The sequence below is a fragment of the Lygodium microphyllum genome, chromosome 10, assembly GCF_053477565.2.
Source record: "Lygodium microphyllum isolate KBCC chromosome 10, Lygodium_microphyllum_v1.1.10, whole genome shotgun sequence".
NCBI lineage: Eukaryota > Viridiplantae > Streptophyta > Polypodiopsida > Schizaeales > Lygodiaceae > Lygodium > Lygodium microphyllum.
Genome location: NC_141144.1, coordinates 100733911 through 100757880, shown reverse-complemented (window position 1 = coordinate 100757880; position 23970 = coordinate 100733911). Strand labels below are relative to the sequence as shown.

General features: G+C 41.8%; 1 protein-coding gene across 8 annotated transcripts in view; it reads left to right on the top strand.

Moving 5' to 3' along the window:
* The window catches only part of LOC148030353 (uncharacterized), a 347980-nt gene that overhangs the window by 293076 nt on the left and 30934 nt on the right, over positions 1 to 23970 (top strand). For 7 of the 8 annotated variants that reach the window (XR_015692181.1, XM_087686669.1, XM_087686668.1 and 4 more), the window contains one exon: positions 21841 to 22153. Coding sequence is in view for 6 of the 8 variants with exons in the window: in XM_087686669.1 (XP_087542795.1) it covers positions 21841 to 22153 (313 nt within the window). In the remaining 2 variants the exon portion in view is untranslated. Of the gene's footprint in view, positions 1 to 21840; positions 22154 to 23970 lie in introns of those variants that run through there. The other variant, XR_015692182.1, reaches the window with a different exon arrangement.

Sequence of the window (23970 nt, the reverse complement as noted above, 5' to 3'; positions counted from 1 at the left end):
TTACAAGGTGACAAGACAACAAGAGTATAATGGAAGACATGATAAGACTAGATACCATGACTAGACAAGAACTAGAATTGGAACTCGAAGTTACTCACTTGGAGGTCTCGACTCTTTGAGCTCCTAAGACTGGCATTAGCAAGACTGAGGATAGCGAGCTCCTCCTTTTATAGGTGTTGGAGGGTGGCTAAAGATCTTCTAGAATGTGCCATGATGACATCATTGATGATGTAGGAGATGACATGGCATATCTTTTAGAAGGTCTATGATGGCATGGCAAGGGTGGGTTCACATGGTTGGGTCGAGGATGTTTTGTTAAGGGTGCGTTCGCATGGGGTGTGGATTCATATGGCATGAGCCAGAATTAATCCGTACACTTGATCATGGCATGTTCTTGACATTACCCCCTCCTCTAGCGACGAGTTCCACGTGGAGCGGCTTGGTGGTTCGGTCCAAGTTTCATTGGATTCCTCTTGTGAAATTCTTTAACTGTGAGAGGTGCTCTTTGGAATTCTGCAAGTTCCCAAGTGCGATCATTGATGTCATATTCTTTCCAGTGAACAAGGTATTCTAATCAATCTCGGGAGATTCTCGAGTCTAAGACATGTGCGATCTCAAATTCTTGATGATCTTCCATCTGGACTTGTGGTGGGGGATTAGTCTCTCCCCCCTCAGTGGTGAGCTATGGTATGGCTCGAGCAAGGAAACATGGAAGACTGGGTGGATCTTCATGGTATTAGGGAGTTAAGAGTCGGTAAGCAAGTGGGTTGATCTGGGCTATGATAGTGAAGGGCCCAAATCTTTGGTGGTCTAGCTTGGTGGAGGGCCTTGTTGTCTAGAGGTTATGCCTGAGTAACCATACTTTATCACCGACTTTGTATGCTAGATGTTGAAGACAATGCTGGCCTGCATAGTGCTTGTATTGATTCTAAGCCTTTTAGATTTGTTGCTTGAGTTCTTGGTGTATATCTGCTAGGTGTCGAGCTTTATCTCAGGCAATAGGATTCTTTACTTGTTGGAGAGACGTACATCCATCCTTGGATGCTAGCCATAGTTTACAAAGAAAGGAGTTTGCTTGGTAGATGCATGGATACTATTATTATAACCAAACTTTGCAAAGAGCAAAAGCTCAAATCAATAATTGTAACGGTAGTTGATGGTACAACGGAGATATTGTTCCAAGACTTGATTTACCCATTGTATTTGACCATCAGTCTGTGGATGATTGGCTGTGGATAACTTAACTTGGATTCCAAGGAGGTTACAAAGGTTCTTCCAAAAACTAGATATAAATTGGGGGCCCTAATCGCTAATGATGTCATCTAGGAATCCATGTAATCTGAAAATGTATCTGAGAAAGAGTCTAGCAGTAGCTTCGCCTGTGATGGTCTTGGTGGTAGGGATAAAATGTGCCATTTTTGTGAACCATGGACAGAGAAGACCAGGGTCGCATTGGAATGGGCAAGGATTGCAAGAGGCCATGTGGTTTGTGACGAGGTTCCTTGGCCCTGTTGCAGGTATCACATGATTTTATATATGCCTTAACCTTTTTTCACATCTGTGGCCACCGAAAATCTCTTGAAATAAGCTCTAAGGTCTTATTAACTCCAAAGTGTCATACTGCTAGGATGTCATAGCATTGTTGGAGTACTTGGAGACTCAACTTTCCTGGAGGGATATAAAGTAGATCCTTATGGTATAACAAACCATTAGTTTCCTGAAACTCACAAACTTCATTTCCTTTTCCCTCTTGATTTTTTCTCTTGACATTGTTGGCCAGATCATCAAGGCTTTATGGATTAACTAAATCAAGGTAGGGTCGTCTTGGTGACAACTGGAGATGGTTGCTAGCTGGAGGTGCTCTAGCTTGAGTATATTGCTCATTGTTGATCAAAAGCTTCTTCTCCCTTCTTAGGTGCCAGGTAGAATCTTCTTGATAAAGCATCTAATTGGCATTGTTGGCATCTTGGGGTGATAGGCAATGACAAAGTCAAACCTAGATAAGTAGTTACTCCAGCTGGATTGTCTTCGATTGAGGATGCGGGTTGTCATGAAGTATTCTAGATTTTTGTGATCTATATTGACGATAACTTTATAGGCTATACCCTCTAGATGATGACATCAAGTATCAAAGGCATCTACAATGGCAAGGGGTTCTTTGTTACGGATCTCATAGTTTATCACTGGAGAGGAGAATTTCCTTGAGTGGAATCACTAGATACATATGACCATCATCTCCATGCTAGGACAAGATAGCTCCTAAGGCATAGTTTGATGCATTAGTCTCCAAGAAAAATGGCTTGATAGGATTTTTGAAAATATCAAGATATCATACAAGTATATAACTAGAAAATCATCTAGAAGTCTCGAAAGATATCATTCATCATATGTTGAAACACTGCAGGAGCATTGGTGAGACTAAATGGTAGAACAACATACTCGAAGTGACCATATCTTGTGCGGAAGGCTGTCTTTTGTCTTTCTTTCGTCTCCTTCTCTAATCCGTACAAGATTATAAGCCCCTTGTAGATTAATCTTTGTGAAGATCTTGGCTTTTTCAAGGCATTCCAAGAGCTCTAGTATCAATGGCAAAGGGTATCGATTCTTGACTTTGTCATCTTGTTGAGTCTCGATAATCCACACACATTTGAAGTGACTCGTCTTTCTTCTTCACTAACAGAATTGGGGCTTCAGCAGGAGACTTCGAGTGCCTAATGAACCCCTTGGCTAAGTTCTCATAAATGTGCTTGCGTAGTTTAGCTAGTTCATTGGAGAATAGCCTGTAGATGGGTTCAAAAGGTGGTTGAGCCCCCTCATGGAGTTCTAAAGCACAATCATATGGTCTATGTTCATTTTCAAAGACATCTTCAAATTCTTGATACTGGCTTGGTAGCTTTACTGACTTATCCTTACTAGATTCTTGAGTTGGTATATGATATATCATGTAGGTTGTTCCTACCTTGTTGTGTGTATAAAGGCTTTGGCTTCTAGATATACCGACTTTCCTTGATTTTCACAACATGTAATCTTTTGCTTAACACAATCAATTTATGGGTTGTGTTTCTTTAGCCAAGGCATCCCAAGAATGATTGGATTTGTGGGACTAGATATAACATAAAGCATACACCAAATTTGTGATCACCAAGAGTTACTATTAGTGGTTAGGTTTCCTTGGTAATATTTCTAGATGCTAGAGGTCTTCTCCACAATTTCAGTTAGTGCACGATTGGTCTTTTGGAGTGCTAGAATTCGATACCATTCACAAAGCCATCATCAATGAAACATACGGAGGCTCCGGAGTTGACTAGGGCTTTGAGGGAAAAGGTCTTTCTCGACAGGGTTATTTGGATTGTGACAAGAAAAGTTTCCATGGGTATGGTTGGAATCAAGAGACTCTTTCTTATATCAAGGTCCGGTTGCATTTTCCTGCTCGAGGGTGGTTGCAGCAACTCTTGGGATTCTTGCCCTTTTATTTGGGCAATTTAGGGCGATGTGGCCTGAATTCAGATGCATAAGCAGAGGCAACGCGGTTACCTTGTCGTAGCTTCTAAAGTTTTGTTCCTACCACTCAACCAGTGTCTACATCTCCAAATGTGGGAGTGAGCTCGCAAAGAAATGCCTCATAGTTATGAAGTACTGGCATATTCTTTTCCAAGATTGGGGCGAACATGATAAAGCTTGACCACAAATCAAAGTCTCAATGTTCCCCACCTTGTAGATATCATCTGGATACCTATCTAGTTGCATGCAGATATAGAGCTTTACTTGTTGCAGGAATCCCCTGAACTCCGAACGGTCACCATTGAACTTCTGTGGCATACTAATCTTGGGTTCTCTTGTTGGGGGTTGATAAACACGTGGAATCATCTAATCACTTCCTTGCATCTCTTCAAGCATAGAGCCTAGATGCATAGGGTATTCTATTTGAAGTTGTGTTGGTCTTTCATTCAAGTCTTGAATTTGTTATTCGAGGTTTTAAAGGGAGGCCACGATTCTTTCAAGGGTCTCCTCCATGGTGCTCAATAGGGCTAGAAAGTAGTCTTGCCAAATTGTTATGGGAGCACTAGACTGTGCTCGAGAGACTAGACTAGATGCAAGATTTGCTACAAGAATTTTGTTTCAAGATAATCCTATGTAGGGGCACAAGGTATAATGATAACTTAACAAGATATGGAAAATCCCACAACGCAGGACTGTAGGTATAGACAACACGAAGTAGGATATGAAGGATCCCACAACTTAGAACCGTAGATGTAGATACAAGATATCAAAACTACAAGATCTCCCTTGACGGGGATGAACAAGATACAAGACAGTACTAGACAAGATCTTGTACTGCGAGATTACAAGGTGGCAAGACTGAGGACCTCGATGGTGAGCCCCTCCTTTTATAGGTGTTGAAGAGCGGCTAAAGATCTTCTAGAATGTTTCATGATGACATCATTGATGATGCGGACAATGTCATCGCATATCTTCTAGAAGGTTCTATGATGACATGGCAAGGGTGGGTTCGCATGGTTGCCTCAAGGATGTCCTGTTAAGGGTGCATTCGCAGGGGTATGGATTCATATGGCATGAGCAAGAATTAATTTGCTACACTTGATCATGGCATGTCCACGATACTATGCTCTTGGACAACACCTGTCTGAGTGGGGTGAATAATGTTTGGTATCAAGGGGAATCTGAGAATTATCATTTTGGCCAGGATCTTATTTCAAGAAAAGTGATTGGCCTCCATTATGTGATCTCAAATCCATCCTCACTATCCTAAAAAATGAGATGGAAGAATGTCTCAAATAGTCTCTCTAGCATATTTCGTGATGGCATAATCTCTTGAGAAGCTACAGTGAGCATTGTATGGATAAGCCCTCAATAGCTCAAGAAGGACTTGTCCAATCCATCTTCTCCTAGATACTGTTTTGAGGGCACGGCTAGGAGTGCTTTCTCCAACTCCTCTATTAAAAGAGCTATTAGATGTTTGCTCATCATATCAATGACCACCCTCATGGTGCTCTATCATACTACCTCTCTATCCATTTCATTTCCGTGAAGTCTAGTTGTGCATCCTAAGAAAGTTGTGTAGTACAATATACTTTGTAACCACCTTTCTTGCCTCCTAAGGGCCATGTGCTATGGATTTATTAACTCTTTTAAGTCTATGCACTCCTTATCTAGAGTGTCTAGGCCCCATAATGTGGAAGAAGTTCTTATTAACTCTATCATTTGACTGAGTCTAAAAGAAAGCTCTCGCATGAATCCTATACTCTTAGTCTTACTTTTTTCATGGCATCAATCTCTAATCTTACTATCTCTTGGGATTAATCTCCAAAGTATCTACAATGTTTGGACTCTAGGCCCCATGATGCAAAAGAAGTCTCTATTAACTCTAACTTGCAAAAGAATTTTGTATTAACTATGTCTTTCGATCATCCAAAAAGAAAGCTCTTGCATAAATCTTGAACACTGTTCTTACTTCCTTCATGGCATTAATCTTTGCTTTGGCAATATACATCCTCTTAGCTACCCATTTGCAACATGGATGTCTCTCCTCCTCCCTCTAGAGTGCAGCCCCCAATGATGCTCGGGTAGTCTTGTCACTCTCTAGATGGCCCTAACTGCTCCTGATAGCCTCCTTTAAGGAGGAGATAATCTCCTACAAGGTCCCATCTGTTGAGCTAAAAATGCATTATAAACAGGGTAGCTCTTTATTACCGCCCCAAAACTCAATGATTGCCAAACTTTATCTATTGGGGGTTGCTACCACCTTGCCTCCCATGCTAGGGGTTACCCAACTAAGGGGCAGGGTCTGAGTCTTAGCTTTTGGTGTTGTGCTTCTTATGTTTGAACGACATTCATTGTCAAAGGGGCCAATCTTTTGACAATGTTGAAATACCTATTTTTCTTAGGTACACTTTGCCACCCGGGTTTTCGAGAGGACTGGGAGGTCCCTTGGGTCTCACTAGCTTGTTTTTTATTTTGGTTTTGATTTTGCTTTTGATTTGAGTTTTGGTTTTGCTTGCCCTTCCCTTGCTGCCCCTTTTGAGAAGAAGCAACGAAAGCTCCCTCTATGGAGATCATACTATGAAACTGATCAAACAAGTAGGCTATGAGATCACTTGTTGCACAAAATGGAAGTATTTTCGTAGCAGCTTGTTAAGGAACAACGTGACCTAATCATCAAAGGACTTAGAATCCCCAGTGGTAGAGAACTCAACAAGGAGTCATCAACATTCAATCAGCTTCACTTTCAAGTTATCTTGGTTAAGGATTTTTAAATTTTGGATCTCGTGGTCAAGATTTATGCAATGGGTCCTATCCCAAGCAGTATAGCAGTCAATTGAGTGTGCCCAATGCTCTAACACTAAGTCAAAATGCTAAAGCTGAGAATAAAACTCAAGTCATCTTGACAATAGTGGACATATTTCTAGTCTTGCATGAGGGGACAACCTCATATGGAATAAGTGCAAGACAAGGTTGGGGCTCCAACCTATGCACAATATTCGTTAGGTTCAATGAGTCAAAGACATGTCTCATCAGATTGGAACAAATAGTGTAGTTAGACACATTAAAACAAGTCTTGCCAATGAAAGCATGCTTGGCTGATAAGGAAGAAGAACCATGAAATGTTGGATAGGTAGGGTAAGAAGGGTAGTATGGATAAGGAGGCGGTGGAGGGGAATAGGTAGGAGAAAGAAAAGGAGGTGGATAGGAAGAAATAGACTAAAAGTGTCCAATGGGTGCTTATTGATGCAGAGGCACTTGAACGTGAATGTTTCCTTAAGATACCGGTAGAGGTGGAAGCACTGGGACATGTGAGCCTTGTCCAAATGTCGATTGGGGACAACAAAATGATCAAAAGGCCCACTAGGTAATGCCATGGAGTACTGTGTTACTAACTAATCCACACTTGATAATGGTTGGATAAGGAAAAGACAAGGTCCTAAAGGCTGTGTCTAAGAGGGAAGGACCCCCTATTGTGGTGTGTGAAAACATATGAGATGCACTTAATGGATATGGAAAGGAAGATGCAGTGGAAAAAGAGGGAGGGATGGGTGGGAGATTAAGTGGATTTGTGGATACAATTGTTGGAAATGTTGTTGTTTCCTTTTGTCCATTAAATGCATTGAATTGAAATGATGAAAAAGATGATTCACATACTTCAAAGTGACCTTGAGATGAAAAAAGTGAAGGAAAAAAAAGGGAGGAAAATTATAGGTGGTTGAATTAATGTTTTGTACTCTTCACATTTCTTTGAGTTCATAAACAAAAGTCTATCTTCTTTAGGACTAACAAACCAATATCTTGATTGTGTGGTCCCTTCTTAATGAGAATCACCAAAATCCGAAAAGAAGTAGAATCAAATGATGGAAGGTATGAAACTGCATATCTGGCATAGAAGTGAATGAGGGAGAGATGTCAATGGCATAGATGAAAGAGATAAAGAAGTGATGAAAGAGATAAACATGTGAATGGTATGGATGCAGATGGAAGAGAGATAAATGGTTTGTATTTCATGCTCGTTTCCATGATAGGATGACCAGCCCCTTGTGGAGCTTTTGTCCTTCCTGTAAAACCATTAGACTAGTGAATATTCTTGCTTGTTTCTCAATAGATTTGACTCGGAAGAATGAAGCGATGATATAGTGTTCGAAGTCATCTTGCCCTTTTGTTGTTCTTGCTTCTTGTGAAGGGCTTTCAATTCAAAAACCTAGGTTTTTTTAAAAAGAGATCCTAGCTTTGATACCACGTAAAGAAATGCCTTAGCACGAAAAACACAAATACAATTGTACAACAAAGCACAAACTAATAGCAAAATACAATTAGGGTTAGGGTAACTCAGAGACAATGGACATATTGAATAATCGAGAATGAATGAATCTGAGTAATACAATGCTCATGCAACAAACACACTATGCAATGAATGAATATTGTACCTTGAACTTTCGTGTCTTGAGGATTGAGGTGGAGGTAATGAGCTAGAGAGTGTCTTATACTTCAATAGATCCCGAAATGCAGCAAGCAGCCTCCAAAGACACCTAGCAGCAGCAAACACAGCAGTGTCAATACCAGATCAATGTCAAACAAGCAAAGAAGAGAGAAAATCTACAAATGCAACCACCAAAGTGTGTGGGACAGGCCGGGCAGCTCCAAGAAGGTCAAAACGAGCAAATGATGCACGCGACAGTAGATAATGATCAAATGCGGCCTATAGAGGATAAATGCAGCTTGTAGGGGATGTTGTCAACAGCTAGGGCAGGATAGAAGCAGCAAATGCAGCCTAGATGCTGCTGCTAGCTTGCAAATGTGGACTATAGAAAGCACCCATTAACTAGAATCAGCAGTGAGAGGAGCGGGCAGCATGGTAGAGCCAAAAATGGATGCCAGATGGATGTAGAGAGTGTGGCCAGCTTCCGCTAAGATGTCCTTTGCCAGTGAAGTTCTAGCACTTAAAACCTACAAAAATGAGATTTGGGTTTCTCAAACTGCTCTTCATTTAAAGGAAATGGTTGAAATTCATTAATTAACTTGATTTCTGGGGTTGTTTAATGAAAGCTAATGATGATTTATCTCAACATATTATGTCCCCAAGCTTGGGGTGAATCTCTTATCCATTCAATAGCTTTGCCAATTGGGACAAGCAATCTTCTTTACTGTGACCATAGTGGAGATCATTGACTCTCAAACTAGTTTAGTAATTTCTCGCACTAGGCTTTAGCCACTATACGGAAGCCTACAAATGATGAGCATTTTTGGCATTTCTTCTTTGGGCACCTTGGGTCTGACTCTCTTTCTAAGTTGTCACACTATTAGATGGTTGAGGGCCTTTCACATCTAAAATTGTCCAACAATGTTTGCAAAGACTGTTAGCTTGGGAAACAGTATTGCAAACCATTCCCTCGATAGACTTTCTTAAAGTCGAGGAGTCCCTTAGGTTGATTCATATTGACCTTCATGGGCCAACATCCACTATTGCCATTAATAGTTTGTTGTACTTCTTTTTTATTGTGGATAACTTCTTGAGATATATGTGGGTATAGAGTGAGTTTGCCATCCACAAGTTCTTGAGTTCTTACACAAGCATGACATCTCTCACCAACTCACCTCTATCAACTCCCTTATTGGAATGGAGTTGTAGACTATAGAAATCGGACAATGATGAACATGGCGCGCTCTATTCTATTCACAACAAAGCTCCTTGAGTGCCTTTGAAATGAGACTATCATAGTAACAAGGCATGGCCATTTTCTAGCTTCTTATCCTAGTCCCATCCCAATCCCATTCCCATGTTAGCGCCCCCTCTCGTGGAAACAAGGGATGGTGATTTCTATCATCATCCCTATTCTCATCCCCATTCTCAAAAGCCATCCCATGTTACTATGGAGACTATTAAGACTTTAGTATATAATCTCAATTGTTGTGCGACTGCGGCGGTTCCTTAAAATATCCCCTTCGAGGCATTCTTTGGCATCTACCTCTTGATGATCACATAAGAAAGCTCGAGCCCCAAGCTTCTCTCTCGAAAGTTGACCTTTGTAGATTACTCCTCTGAAGCAAAGGCATACCACTTTTTTGATCCTAGGACAAACAAATTTATTATTTGGAAAGTCTTTTGCTCCCAAGCCTTCTCCCAAGAACCTATTACCTCACTAATATTGGTGGACCATGCGGGATTCAGGGATCCTTCCACCAAATTCTATCATGGATGACCCACAAAGATCTGCATGGGTTGCACTTACTACCTCATTTATATCTGCCTTATAGTTGATTACATAGCATAGTTTGAGCCAAAGAGTTGGCAGGCGGCGGCTCTATAGTATACCTGGTGGTGAGAGGCCATGGAAAGGGAGCTTGAGAGCACTAATTGGAATAGAAGGTGGACCTTGGTGGATTGTTCAAGCCACAAGAAGGTCATAATGAATCTTTAGGACTAAAGTGAAAGCTTATGGGACTTCGGACAATTACAAGGCTCACCTTGTGGTATAAGTATATCAACAGAAACACAGTGTTGATTATGAAGAGACTTTTACTTCAATTACATGATTGACATCATTTCGCATGTTAGGTGCACTAGCCACTCACCATAATTGGTCACTCTATTAGATGGATGTCTAAAGTGCCTTTCTAAATGAATATTTGGATGAGGAAGTCTATATAAAGCAACCCCTTGGGTTTCTCGTTGAGACCATAAGGATAAGATATTTTGTTTGTAGAAAGCTCTTTATGGGCTGAAACAAGCACCACATTTTGGTTCCATAGGATGGATGAGTCCCTTAGAACTCATAGTTACCATTCTACCCCATATGATTGAAAGTTGTATGTCAAAACTACTTTAGAAGGTTCACCTCTATTTCTTTATATGTAGATGAGTTATTCATTACAGGCTTAAATTTTCCTAATATAAAGGCTCAACTTTGCATGGTCAGTTGTGCTATTTTTGGACATGGAGATTGTTAGATTCAAGGATGAGATCTTTGTATCTCAGGAGAAGTACACCCTTCAAATAGTTGATCAATTTTGCAATTATCAGGCATGGCTTATGGCCACACCTCTCGATCCCACCATGAAACTATTTAAGGATCCCCAAGGCCAACCCTTCAATGAGCACACTTATAGATTTGTGATAGGGGAACGCCTCTGGCTGATTCATACTCCGCCAAACTTGACTTATTTAGTGTCTTTGCTTAGTCATTATTTCAATGCACCTAAGATGTCACATTGGATTGTATGCATGTGGGTATGTTGAGATATATTCAGTATATCTATTCTTATGGCTGACATATGGTGATGGTTTAATTTTGCAAGATTGCATTTATTATAATTGGACAAGTGATCCCAACACCTGGCATTCCATGGCGATTATGCCTTCTCCTTGGATATAGCTCCCATTGCTTTGTCTAGCCATAAATAAAAGATGGTGGCTACGTCTACTAGCAAGCCAAAGTATAGGGTGCTTTATGATCACACCACTAAGACCGTCTATCTAAAGAGGTAGAATAATAATGTCTATGAAGCAAAATGGATCAAAACCATATAAATACCAAGAGAAGAAAGTCGCCCCCTCTTACCACTAGACGGTGGAAGGGAAAGCTAGTGGGAACCTCCTCTCCCCATGAGGTTGAAGTAGAAAGGAAGGGATCACCAACACCGATCACAGGTAGCAAGTTTTGTAGAACTGGAGTTTGTTCAAGATATTTGCAAAATTGTTTGATGATGGCACAAACTCTAGGTGGCCTAGCTCAACCTACTCTAGTGAAATGGTATTGTACTCCTACGTGCTTCATCCTCGAACTAATGATGGGTTGCCACCATGTCACATGGAAACTAAAACAGCACGAGAATGTTCTTCGAAATAATGCAAATCCACATACAATGACTGCTTTTTGTACTAGCTATACTTGTTGAAAATAATTAATGTGTATCTAATCATACCCACTCTTTGGCTGAATACTGCAAATCCCTTCAACTTGTTAATGATATCATCTATCATTGCAATAGGGAAATGGCACTTGATGACAATCTTGTTCACAGCACAATAATTAATTCACATGCACCATGAAGCATCCTTCTTCTCGACCTAAAGAAGAGGTGAGTCAAAAAAGGATGAACTAGGCTGAATCATTCCCTTACTCATTAAGTCCTTCACCTAAGTCATAATGTCTTTTGGTTGGGCTGTACTAATTGTGTAAGTTGGTTGCTAGTTTGGTGGAATATTGTCTAGCATTAGATCAGTGGGATGATCTTCAAGCCTCTTAGGTGGTAGCCCTCCAAGCAAAGACTCAAAAAAACAATTGTTCTACTATTGCAAGAAATTAGCTATGTATTTATCAAGCTTAGACAACTTGTTTCAGCTTCATTGTGACCTATCTCTGCCAAAAACTAAGCACACAGAATGGTGGTTTTTCATTATTGTTGGGGGTAAAGGCGCCTCCACCTAGCCGCCCGTGTATTACTACACTGACAGTACCCGCCCTTGCACACTGCAGGCGGCGGGCGCCCGTCACCATCACCTTATTCTTTATTCTTTTAGTGACAAATGAATAAACGGAAGGTTGGTCACACATTGTGACCATTGGAGTTCCCACATTGTGTGTGTGTCTCTCTCTCTTTTTCTCTCTCTCTCTCTCTCTTTTTTTTCGTAAAGGGTAATTGTATTAATTACGAAAAAAAGTACAAGTTTACTTGATTACAAGATACATGATGGCACTAAGCCATCATGTGAAACGGTTCTAGTTCTAAGAGTTACAAGGTCATGGCAAAGATATAGAGGAAATTGCCATATGCCAGGGACGCAAGTCCTCCCGGGAAAGTAAGTCAGAATGCTGAAGAAGATCTATCTGCCAATACAAGAGACCCTTAAGCCTAGCAATATGCCGCTGAACATTACAGGCGGAATCAAAAAGAAAAGCATTCCAAATGGTCCAGTTATGCCAACAGCCCCAATATCGAAGAAAGTGAAACACGAGCTTCATATGTGGCTGTGCCGGTGTCGGGTATTTGGGCTGCACAAAGACCCAATCAAAGGGCCTTAGCGAGAAACCAACCACTACTCTCCAAATGGCTGACAAGAACGACCATATTTTCCGCGTCGCAGGCAGGCGACTGAGGCGGCGGACTAGCGATGGCGTGACAGGCGATGGCTGTGACAGACGCGATGGCAGGTCAGGCGACCAGATCACAAGATCTCTCTCTCTCTCTCTCTCTCTCTCTCTCTCTCTCTCTCTCTCTCTCTCTCTCTCTCTCTCTCTCTCTCTCTCTCTCTCGCTCTTGCTCTTGCTCTTCTGCCATAGCTCTCCCCTGCAAGTTTTGATCCTTCTCACCTTTCAACTGGTATCAAAGCATGGTTGCTTGAGCATTTGAGCTTGGTCCGTGACTCCGTCAACATTCATTTGAATCCCTACACCATTGGTTCTCACTCTTTGCAGCCATATCCGACTCCTTCGAGCTCCGATCACTCCCTGGCTTCCCAAGCACCTACCTAGCGCATTTGGGCATCCTCAGGGCATTCCTTCAAAGATATTGGAGCTCTCTTTTGTCATTTCACTTCAGTCCACAGATTTTGTGAAGCAGGTCAGCCATGTCCTTTTGCTTCTTGTGACGCCTACACTCTACCGGTGACTTTGCCCTTCAAGAGGGACGTCCTCGGGGTCCTTGACTACCCCCCCAACCTGCCTTTACCTTGCCCAGCCCTTCCATAGGCCCCTAATCAGTTTGCGCCATCATGTGACTTGTAGGAGTATCTTCCTCAGCTTGACATTGATATTCTCCAGCTACTCCAGCCATTGGGCACTTGGATAGGTCTCATTTGATGCCTAGAAGCATACTTGGAGCCTGACATTGAAGCATTGAGCATTGGTATTGATTTGGTTCTGATTTAGCATTGTTTTGGGACTGTCATAGCAATCCACAGGCTGTTATAAACAATGTTACACTGACATTTGATGCTACAGCTTGGTTGGTATTGACATTTGATGCCCAGTTGGTCCCAAATGATTCCCAAATGTTAGGAGAATGTATGCCTATTGATTGGCAATCATTTGGAGCTAATTTAGTGGCCTGAAATACTCAGTTTTACACAATAAATCACTGTTGTACACTCCAGGGCTGAAACTTCCTTAGTCACTTTATCCAGGGGGTATCAAGCATCAGTTGACCGCCCTCTACACCCCTCCCAAGAATGGTAGGGCTGAGCAGATAAATAGGGCCATCCAGGAGAGGGTTAGCAGTATGCTTAGCCATGCAAGTCTATGTTGGGTATTTAACTCACGCCTCACTTACGCCTACGCTCATATGGGAGTGTCGGTGATCAGTAGGACACTTGGGCACTTTTTACTCTCGATAGGAGAGGTTTTTTCCCCCAGACTTATAGTCTTATTGTCGTATGTGCTTATGTGCTTATGTTACACACTTATGGGCACTTAGTGTGTGTCGAGTGTGAACATCCCCTACAACCCTAAGGTTTAAGGGTTGTACTTTGTACTTTCTTGGTACACTCTTTCAGTCTATTGGATTGGGTGTCGTGCTTCACTCTGTCTCTCTCACTCTCACACTGTCTACTGCACTCTCAGCTGTATCTCGATCCTATCACCACCCTCACATTTGGTATCAAAGCATTGGCTCTGTTCAGCTCAGCTGAGTCTTGTGCTCAAGTCCAATTCTACTCCCTGTCGCCACAGCCCCAAGACCACCACATATGCACCCTGTCCTGCAGCAGCTCGATTTGCGTCCTGTACTACAGCAGCTTGACCAGTGCCCCCTGTCCTGCAGCACTTCGTCCTGCACCTACCTGGCCTTGTCTTGGCAGCACCACTTGCCAGACTGAACGCCCGCCAAACTCGCTGCCTCTGGCCATGCCCGCTCGTCACCTAAGAATCGCCCGTCTGTCGCGTGAGAGAGCCGCCCGCCTGTGCCCTGTCGTCAGAGAGCCGCTCGCCTGTTGAGCGCTGCCCACCCGTCTGTCTGAAGCGCCGCCTCTATATCTCGTCGCCTGCTCAAGCCGCCCATCTACCACAACGGCCATTTTCTGGCCCTTGTGCTGCCCGTTAGCACCACACTAGCCGACAATTCTGCCCAATCCACATCAGCCATGCTACCTGCCCGACTGCTCTATCTGCCAGCGACTAGACTATCGTCCGCCCTGACCACGTCAAGGACTTTTTTTTTTAACAAAAAAATTATCACTTCATTCCAAAATAAATTTCTGGCAGAGGAGGTTCATACGTTGTAGGCACCGCAAACAGGATACAAGTGTGGGCTAAATTTGATGCAAATTTCTGGGCACATTCATCAGAAATTTTGGGGCTTTTATGCATTTTGAGGACAATAGCATATGAACTGCAGTTACAGTCACAGAAAGACTGTTTGGAACAAATTTTTGGCAAAAAATTTTGGGGATTTTGATATTGCAGTGTTGCTGAACATTGTTTCACCTTGGGAAGCATGCATTAAAGACAGTTTTTGACAGAGTACGCCCTTGCACATTAATTGCAGAAGTGTGCTTGCTGCAATTTGTGGAAATTTGTAGATTTCCAGTCCTTACTGCTTTGACATTGCTCATTTGTCTTTGGAAATTTGTCATCATGGCAAATCAGGGAGGTGATGTATTTACGTATGTATCCAAGGAAGACAAATTGGACGGAAACAATTATTCGCTATGGTCATTCATGATGAAAAATGTATTAGTGGCCAAGAATTTATGGGATTATGTCAATGGAGAGGAAACTCGACCGGGAGTTGTAGCTCCCGTTACTCCTCCTCCTCAAGGGGCACGTGGACAACGGGGACCTCAGCCCGCTCCACCTCAGCCACTTCCTCCAAGAACTGCAGCTCAAAAAGCTTGGGATACACGTGATGCACGGGCCTTATCGTTGATTGCTCTGGCAGTTCAGCGGTCCATCATCCCTCACATTCGTTCAGCATCTTCTTCACGAGATGCATGGTTGACTTTGGAGCATATGTTTGTAGGAAAGAATGAGACTCAGATCTCTTTCTTGAAGAAAGAGTTAGAGACTTTGAAGATGAATGAGGGTGATTCTATGCAGGATCACTTGAATAAGATTCAGGACTTAAGGGAGCAGCTCATGAATGTAGATGAGTACTTTTCGGAAGCACAGTTGATATCCACCACCTTGAATTCCTTACCTCCTTCGTACTTGTCTTTTTATACTGCATTGAACCTCACCATGAGGATTGCAGAGCACCCACTTACTTTTATTCAGCTGGTTAGTTTGCTTCTAGAGGAGGAGCAAACAAGGAAAAATAGTGGTGTGGATGCTATAGTCTCTGAGCAGGCTTTTGTGGCAAGACAGAAAGGCAAAAACAGCAAGGTGAAAAATGCTCCACAGAGTTCTGGCACTTCGGGCACATCGCAGAATCAGACAAAAGGGGGGACGCAAGCAAAAAAAGGGAAATGTCATTATTATAAGAAGCCAGGCCACTATATCACTGAGTGCAGGAAGCGCATTGCCAAAGAGAAAAAGAAGGAATCAGGAATGTCTGTTTCTACTACTCCTTCCACTGCTAGTGAGTCCACGTCCTTTGTTGTGGACAAGGACTATTGTTTTTACACTTGCAGTTATGACATCTCTTGGACCGATAGAGCACTTAGCTCTACAGAGGATGCTGACACTTGGTTCTTTGACAGTGGTGCTTCTAGACATATTACATCTCGCAGAGATCTGTTTGCTTCAGTTAGTGCACCTCCTGTTGGGAAATCTGTACAGTGTGCCAATAATGCATCATACCCTGTTCGTGGTATTGGGGAGATTCAGCTCACAGCCATTGATGGCTCTATTCTCCGCCTGCAAGATGCTTTGTTTATGCCTGGAATCAAGAAAAATTTGCTTTCTATTCCTTCTTTGGCACGTTATGGTTTGCAGGTCACATTTGATGATGACCGTTGCATGGTTAGAGATAAAGAACGCATGACTTTGATCTTGACAGGATCTTTGTGCCATGGTTTATATGAGTTGGATGCTCTTTCAGTAGATCAGTCGGCATACTAGACATCCACTCTTATTCCTGCTATGATACAGGCGGAGTTATGGCATGCTCGTTTGGGGCATGTAAACTTTGGCAGCTTGATGTTTTTGTAGCGTACTCAGATGCTGGATGGCTTACCTCTCTTGGAGAGACCTCCTGAGCACTTATGCGAGGGATGCATTTTGGGGAAAATGCATCGTTTCTCATTTCCCCGTGATGTTGCTTTCAGAGCAACAACCAGATTGCAATTGGTGCATTCAGATGTTTGTGGGCCTATGCAAACAATGTCATTGGGCGGTTGTTATTATTTTGTGACATTCATTGATGACTTTACACGTTTTTGCTAGGTCTACTGTTTGAAAAAGAAGTCAGAAGTGTATGATGCATTTTTGGCTTTCAGTGCACTTGTTGAAAATCAATCTGGATGCAAAATTAAGACTCTCCGTTCGGACCGAGGGGGGGAATACATGTCCTCTATGCTGAATTCTTTTTTGAAGTAGAAAGCCATAGTCCATCAGTACACTACTGCCTATACTCCACAGCAGAATGGGGTAGCAGAGAGGAAGAATCAGTCACTCATGGAGATGGCCAGATGTATGCTGAAGGCAAAGAGCTTGCCTCGTAGTTTTTGGATGGAAGCTGTCATGTGTGCTTGCCATATTTTGAACAAATGCCCTACCAAAGCCTTGAAGACCATCACACCTTTTGAGGCTTGGAATAGCCGTAAACCTTTTGTTGGTCACTTTCGTACCTTTGGGTGTCTTGCCTATGCCCATATTCCACAGGTACTTAGAAAAAAGTTGGACAACAAGGCTGTTAAGTGCATTTTTATGGGATATAGCAATGAGAGCAAAGGCTACAGACTCTATGATCCCGTTACAAAGAAGGTTTTTGTCAGCAGGGATGTTTTTTATGAAAATTTAGAATTATCCTTGGCTGGTTTGGACACATATCAGGCTGCCCGTGATGTTTTTGAAGGGCTGCTGCCCATTACTTTTGGTGATTCAGCTGGAGCTTCAGAAAATGAACCTAATGTTCAGCCAGTTGCTCCTATGGAAAGTGCAGAAATTCAGCCATTGGCTGATCGGAATATTCAGCATAATGCTGAAACTGAAATTCAGCAAGAGCTTGCACACAGTCAGGAAGCTAGACAGTTACCTAGATGGTATTTGCAGACTATGCAAGATAGTCCTTTGGATGCACCCATGGCTGGTCGTACTAGAAGGCAAACTCGTTTGCAAGATTCAGCACATACCATGGAGTTTGTTATGGCAGCAAGTACTTTTGATAATGAAGAGCCTAAATGTTTTGAGAATGCACAACACAGTGTGCATTGGATGGCAGCAATGCAAGCTGAATTAGATTCTATTACTAAGAATCAAACTTGGGATTTGATGTCCTTGCCATTTGGGAAGAAAGCCATTGGAACGAAATGGGTTTACAAACTGAAAAGGAAAGCAGATGGATCCATTGATAAATACAAGGCACGGCTTATAGCTAAAGGCTACGCACAGAAAAAGAGCATCGACTATGAGGAGACATTTGCTCCTACTTCCCGTATGACGACCATCAAGTCTATGATAATGTAGAGCCTGAATGTTTTGAGGATGCACAACACAGTGTGCATTGGATGGCAGCAATGCAAGCTGAATTAGATTCTAATACTAAGAATCAAACTTGGGATTTGATGTCCTTGCCATTTGGGAAGAAAGCCATTGGAACGAAATGGGTCTACAAACTGAAAAGGAAAGCAGATGGATCCATTGATAAATACAAGGCACGGCTTGTAGCTAAAGGCTACGCACAAAAAAAGGGCATTGACTATGAGGAGACATTTGCTCCTACTTCCCGTATGACGACCATCAAGTCTATGATAATGTAGAGCCCGAATGTTTTGAGGATGCACAACACAGTGTGCATTGGATGGTAGCAATGCAAGCTGAATTAGATTCTATTACTAAGAATCAAACTTGGGATTTGATGTCCTTGCCATTTGGGAAGAAAGCCATTGGAACGAAATGGGTCTACAAACTGAAAAGGAAAGCAGATGGATCCATTGATAAAGACAAGGCACGGCTTGTAGCTAAAGGCTACGCACAAAAAAAGGGCATTGACTATGAGGAGACATTTGCTCCTACTTCCCGTATGACGACCATCAGGTCTATGATTTCTTTGGCTACACATTATGGTTGGACAGTGCATCAGCTAGATATCAAGACTGCATTTTTACATGGGGAACTTCAAGAGGAAGTTTATGTACAGCAGCCCATTGGTTTTGCAGTTGAAGGCTTAGAACATTTGGTATGCAAGCTCAAAAAGGCACTATATGGTTTGAAACAAGCTCCTAGAGCTTGATATGCAAAAATAGATGCTTTCTTGCTTGGTCAAGGGTTATGTTGATGACCTTTTGCTCACTGGAACACATGCTGATCAGATTTCAGCATTCAAACAAAATTTGCAGCAAACTTTTGACATGTCTGACTTGGGAGTTTTGCATTACTACTTGGGTATTCAGTTCATACATGATGGCTCGAGGTATTGGGCAGCTTCTTGAGAAGTTTGGCTGATAGGATTGCAAGCCAGTTTGTACCCCCATGGAACCTGGACTGAAACTGTCATTACATGATGACAGTGATTTGTTTGATATACATACATATGCTCCTGTAGTTGGATGTCTTATCTACCTATGCAACACTAGGCCGGACATACAGTTTGCAGTTTCAGCTTTGAGCAGGTATATGCATCAGCCACGTATGTCACATTGGCAAGCTGTCAAGCGTGTTTTTCGTTACTTGCAGGGTACTCGATCTCTTGGGTTGCTTTATGCCAAGGGGGGCCCACTGCAGTTACATGCTTACAGTGATTCTGATTGGGCTAGTGATTATGATACACGTCACTCCACTAGTAGCAATTGTTTCTTTCTTGGCTCTTCTTGCATTTCTTGGCTTAGCAAGAAACAATCCACTGTGCCACATCGTCATGTGAAGCTGAATACAAGGCAGCTTTCACTACCACAGTTGAATGCGTATGGCTTAGACGCTTGCTAGCTGATGTGGATGTATCTGTTACGGAGCCTACTCCTTTGTTCACTGGCAGTCAGAGTGCCATTGCAGTGGCATGGAACCCAGTGTTTCGTGCCCGCACGAAACACATTGAGATCCATTATCACTTTGTCAGAGAGAGGCTACATGCAGGTGATATCAGCCTTGTCTATTGTCCTACCACCAGTAATGTGGCAGACATCTTCACCAAATCTCTTCCTCCTGACAAATTTGAAGCATTTCGCGATGCTTTAAATTTGATATCCTTTGGTGGCGGATGATCCTTGTACTCTTGATCACTCTTCACTCCAGGGGAGTTTGTTGGGTATTTGACTCACGCCTCACTTACGCCTACGCTCATATGGGAGTGTCGGTGATCAGTAGGACACTGGGGCACTTTTTACTCTCGGTAGGAGAGGTTTTTTCCCCCAAACTTATAGTCTTATTGTCGTATGTGCTTATGTGCTTATGTTACACACTTATGGGCACTTAGTGTGTGTCGGGTGTGAACACCCCCTACAACCCTAAGGTTTAAGGGTTGTACTTTGTACTTTCTTGGTACACTCTTTCAGTCTATTGGATTGGGTGTCGTGCTTCACTCTGTCTCTCACACTGTCTACTGCACTCTCAGCTGCATCTCGATCCTATCACCACCATCACAGTCTACCCTAGCACTTTTGGGCTGAGGCAATTATGACTGCCGTGCATATTATTAATAGATCGCCTTGTAGTGCCATTGATTTCCAGGTTGCAGAGGAGGTAAGGACAGGAAAGTCGCCCTCTTATGCGCATTTACATGTCTTTGGATGTGAGGCATTTTGCCATGTACCCAAGGACAAGCGTAACAAGCCAGATCCTAAGAGTGTTAAATGCATATTTCCTTGGCTATGGAGATGCACGAGAGATGGGTTACCAATAAACGAATTTCAGTGCTTAGAATATTAAGTAGAAAGGAAATGAAAAGTCGGAAAATTATTTTCTTAAGGTGGCGAAATTTAAACAAAAACCCCACACCATGCAAGCAATGGGCTTGGATTGAACAGAAATCTTCAAGTTCTTTGTCTTTGGTAAGATAGAGTGTAGAGAACTTAAAACAGCAAATGAAGAATGCTTTCCCCTTTCAAAGATTGGCTTAGAGTCTAGCAAGAGCCACTTACACCAAGATGAGATTCTGATGATACAATACAAGTCTCCTCACTTGAAGATGATTTGGATTAATAAAAGTGCAGAAGTCGCCTCAAAGGATCAGAGTTGTAGTTCAAGGAGATGGTATATGGATCTTCATCTATTACTTGCACAATGGGTATATAGAGATACTAGGATTATTAGAGCTCCCTATTGAGATTTTAGTGGGATACAAGAAAGTGGGTCTAGAGGGAGTCTTTTCTTGACAGGCCTTGTGACTTCTTGTATTTTGCTACTTTATGAGGTAGATTCAAATGAGCAAAGATTAGATTAATGCTACCTAGTGCCAAGCACTAGTATAGATAGTGCATTTCTCTACCTTTCAGTTCCAACTTCCGGAAACTAGATGGCAGTTTCACTCCAGAAGATCTCACTCTTCCTATGGCTAGTAACACATGTGAGTCTGGCAGTTGGCACATCACTTGGTAGGCTCACAAGATCTTGTGCTAAATGTGGAAGATAGAGGAGATGCACAAGCATTGCTTATGGAATTGTCCCAACGACTGCAAGAGATGAAGGAGATCTCTCAGGAATACCTTCCTTGACACAATTGAGATTATGACAGTTTTGTGGGGTGTAGATAGGAGTTCATTGCTGGTACCGTTTCTTGGGCATCTAGGGAGCAGGATGAGTAATCCCATTGACATAGGACATATCCATAGTAGAGACCCTTATCTAGGATCTAGACAAAGATCATCCATACTTTCGTCGGAGATAGAAGAAACACAACGGAATGGATTATTAGTTGGTGTGGTTTTTAATGCCTTTTTACATCTTTCAGTCTTTTGGATGTGTTGGTATCCCTAGTAGTGTATGCAGCTAATAGCATCAATCAAGCTCAACCAGTTGGTCTAACACATTGAGACCTTTTAATCACTTTGTATTACATATAGGATAAATCTAGATCTAGAAGTAAATTGCAATAACTTTCCATGTTTCATGTATTCTTCTCTTCTGCTTATAAGGAGATAGTTTGGCATCACACTATCCCCACTTGATCGTAAGCCCTGTATTCTTTACAGAGGCTTCCTTTGTAATTGTTGCAAATGGAAGACTCATCAAGATAAAAGTAGAACTTCTATTTTATTTTGTTAGAATAAGACTGTATATGATACAGTATGTTGGGGTGTTGCAGGTAAAAGAGAAGAGGTTCAAGGACGCAGCCTTACTGAGTTTGCAACTTGCTTCAGATATTAAGGATTGTTCTTTGACTCTTTGTAATGGACAGAATGGTTCTTCAGAATATGCCAGGTTTTGGGGTTATGCGGAGATGTATTATGCATACTCATTTGTTGATCAGTCCATAAATGAACCATTCAGGACATCCAGTTCTGAAACCTTGTTTAACATTACATTATTCTTACTTGGTCGAGTTACCAGACATCCGCCAGCTGGAATATCATTGGTTAATGTATTGGTTAGTTTGGCAAAGCATGCAGAGCAGCTTGGTATGTTGATTACAGTTTAAACTTAAGGTCAAATTGATGACATGCCTCCCTTATTTAACTCTTGTTCTCTGGTCAAACCTTTAACCTCTTAAATATTGGTTTTCCCAAGAAGAGGAAAAAACTTATTGATATGTTGATTAGGAGTTTAATCGTAAAATCAAATTGACAACCTGCCTCCCATATTCTTTCTCTTGTTCTCTGGTAAAACTTTTTACCACTTAAATGTTGTTTTTTCCCCAAGAAAGGAAAAAAGCTATGAATAGCCACCTCAGTCAAAAATTCAAAATACAATACAAACTTTTATAGCACAGGAATGGTGTGGCACAAAATAGCAAGAGATGGTCCAATACAAGGGCTTTATAGAAAATAGCACAATATATTCTTTTCTTTTTAAGGGAAAAGAATGATTCCATCAATAAATCCCCTTGGGACCGAGTATCCCAAGGCAAAGTATAAAAGAAGACTTTCAAAAAGAAAACCACTAAGGGAAAGTCTATTATGCCAAACCATGTATGGCTCTGACGGAAGAAGCTGGCAGAGCCCCATGTATCAAGAAATGCATCACCTCTCATCTGCACAAAATCACCTTGAAGCCTCTTTTTTTGGGTTTTTTGTTGTTTTTGTAGGGGGATGGTTCATCTCCCATGAAGTGTACAGATGATCTCTGTCCAAATACTAGACAGGATCTTTGCTATGTATATGCCATGCGTCTCAATGGCATGACTTCATTTCACCATCCAAATGTGCAAAGAAATAATACTAGCAATCAGCTCCCACTTGTGACAATGTTGCATGGTGCACTATCTCTGAGAAGTCTGTTTGGGAATGGTGCTCAGCTGCTGTCCAGAAATTTAAAAAATATCTGCATATTGGGCCTCTGTTTGTGATGCATGCTATTGTTTCCCAAGTCACTCTCATAGTAGTCCTCCATGCCTCCTAGGCTTACTGGAATACTGTGAAGGCCATCCTAAGAGCTCTCCTCCATGTCTCATAGGCTTACTGGAATATTGTGAAGATGTCATTCATACAAAAAAACCACCTCTTAGCCTAAATACTCCATGTTACAATCCATACATATAGTTAGTTATGTGTGGCCTGGTCATGCTCTTGTTTCTTACTCTTTGATGTGCTTACATGAGAAGCTTACACAAATGTGCCCTGCCACAATTCATAGCCTTTCTTAATTTTATTTATGCCTTGATTGTTTTTGTGTTTTCTAGCATGCATCTACTTGCATTGAATTTTATTTATGCCTTGATTGTTTTTGTGTTTTCTAGCATGCATCTACTTGCATTGTCAGATGGAAAAAGATTAAAGTTTTCTGTGAGTAGTTATGATCAGAGATGAGCCTATGGCACTGCCAATCTGGACTATTGACTTATTAGATGTGGAATTTGCAAATTGCACAAGCATTTAGCTTCCAAGTGACATTAGCAATTTGTGTGCATGTCATTCTGCCCTTGACCTTTTTGTTTTTGGCTGCATGTGAATTGGCAAAGTCCTCATGCTTCTGGCTATTTCACTCTCCATCACCCAACTTCTCCAGATCCAGGTTCTCTTTAGGTTACAAATGGCATCTCAGAATGTATGTAGGCTGTCAAGTTTGTATTGACATCAAATCAAGCATCACATTGGTTCTTCACTTCATAGCATCAGCTGCAAATTACTTATTTGAATTCTGTTCTTTTATCATTGACTGCAAAAATATTTGATTATCAATCAAGTTGTGGGTGCTATGACATGGTGCATCACCTCTTGCTAGATTTTTCCTTTGTCCAAAATCAAGATTCTCCTGCAAAATTTGTGATTTGTGGTCT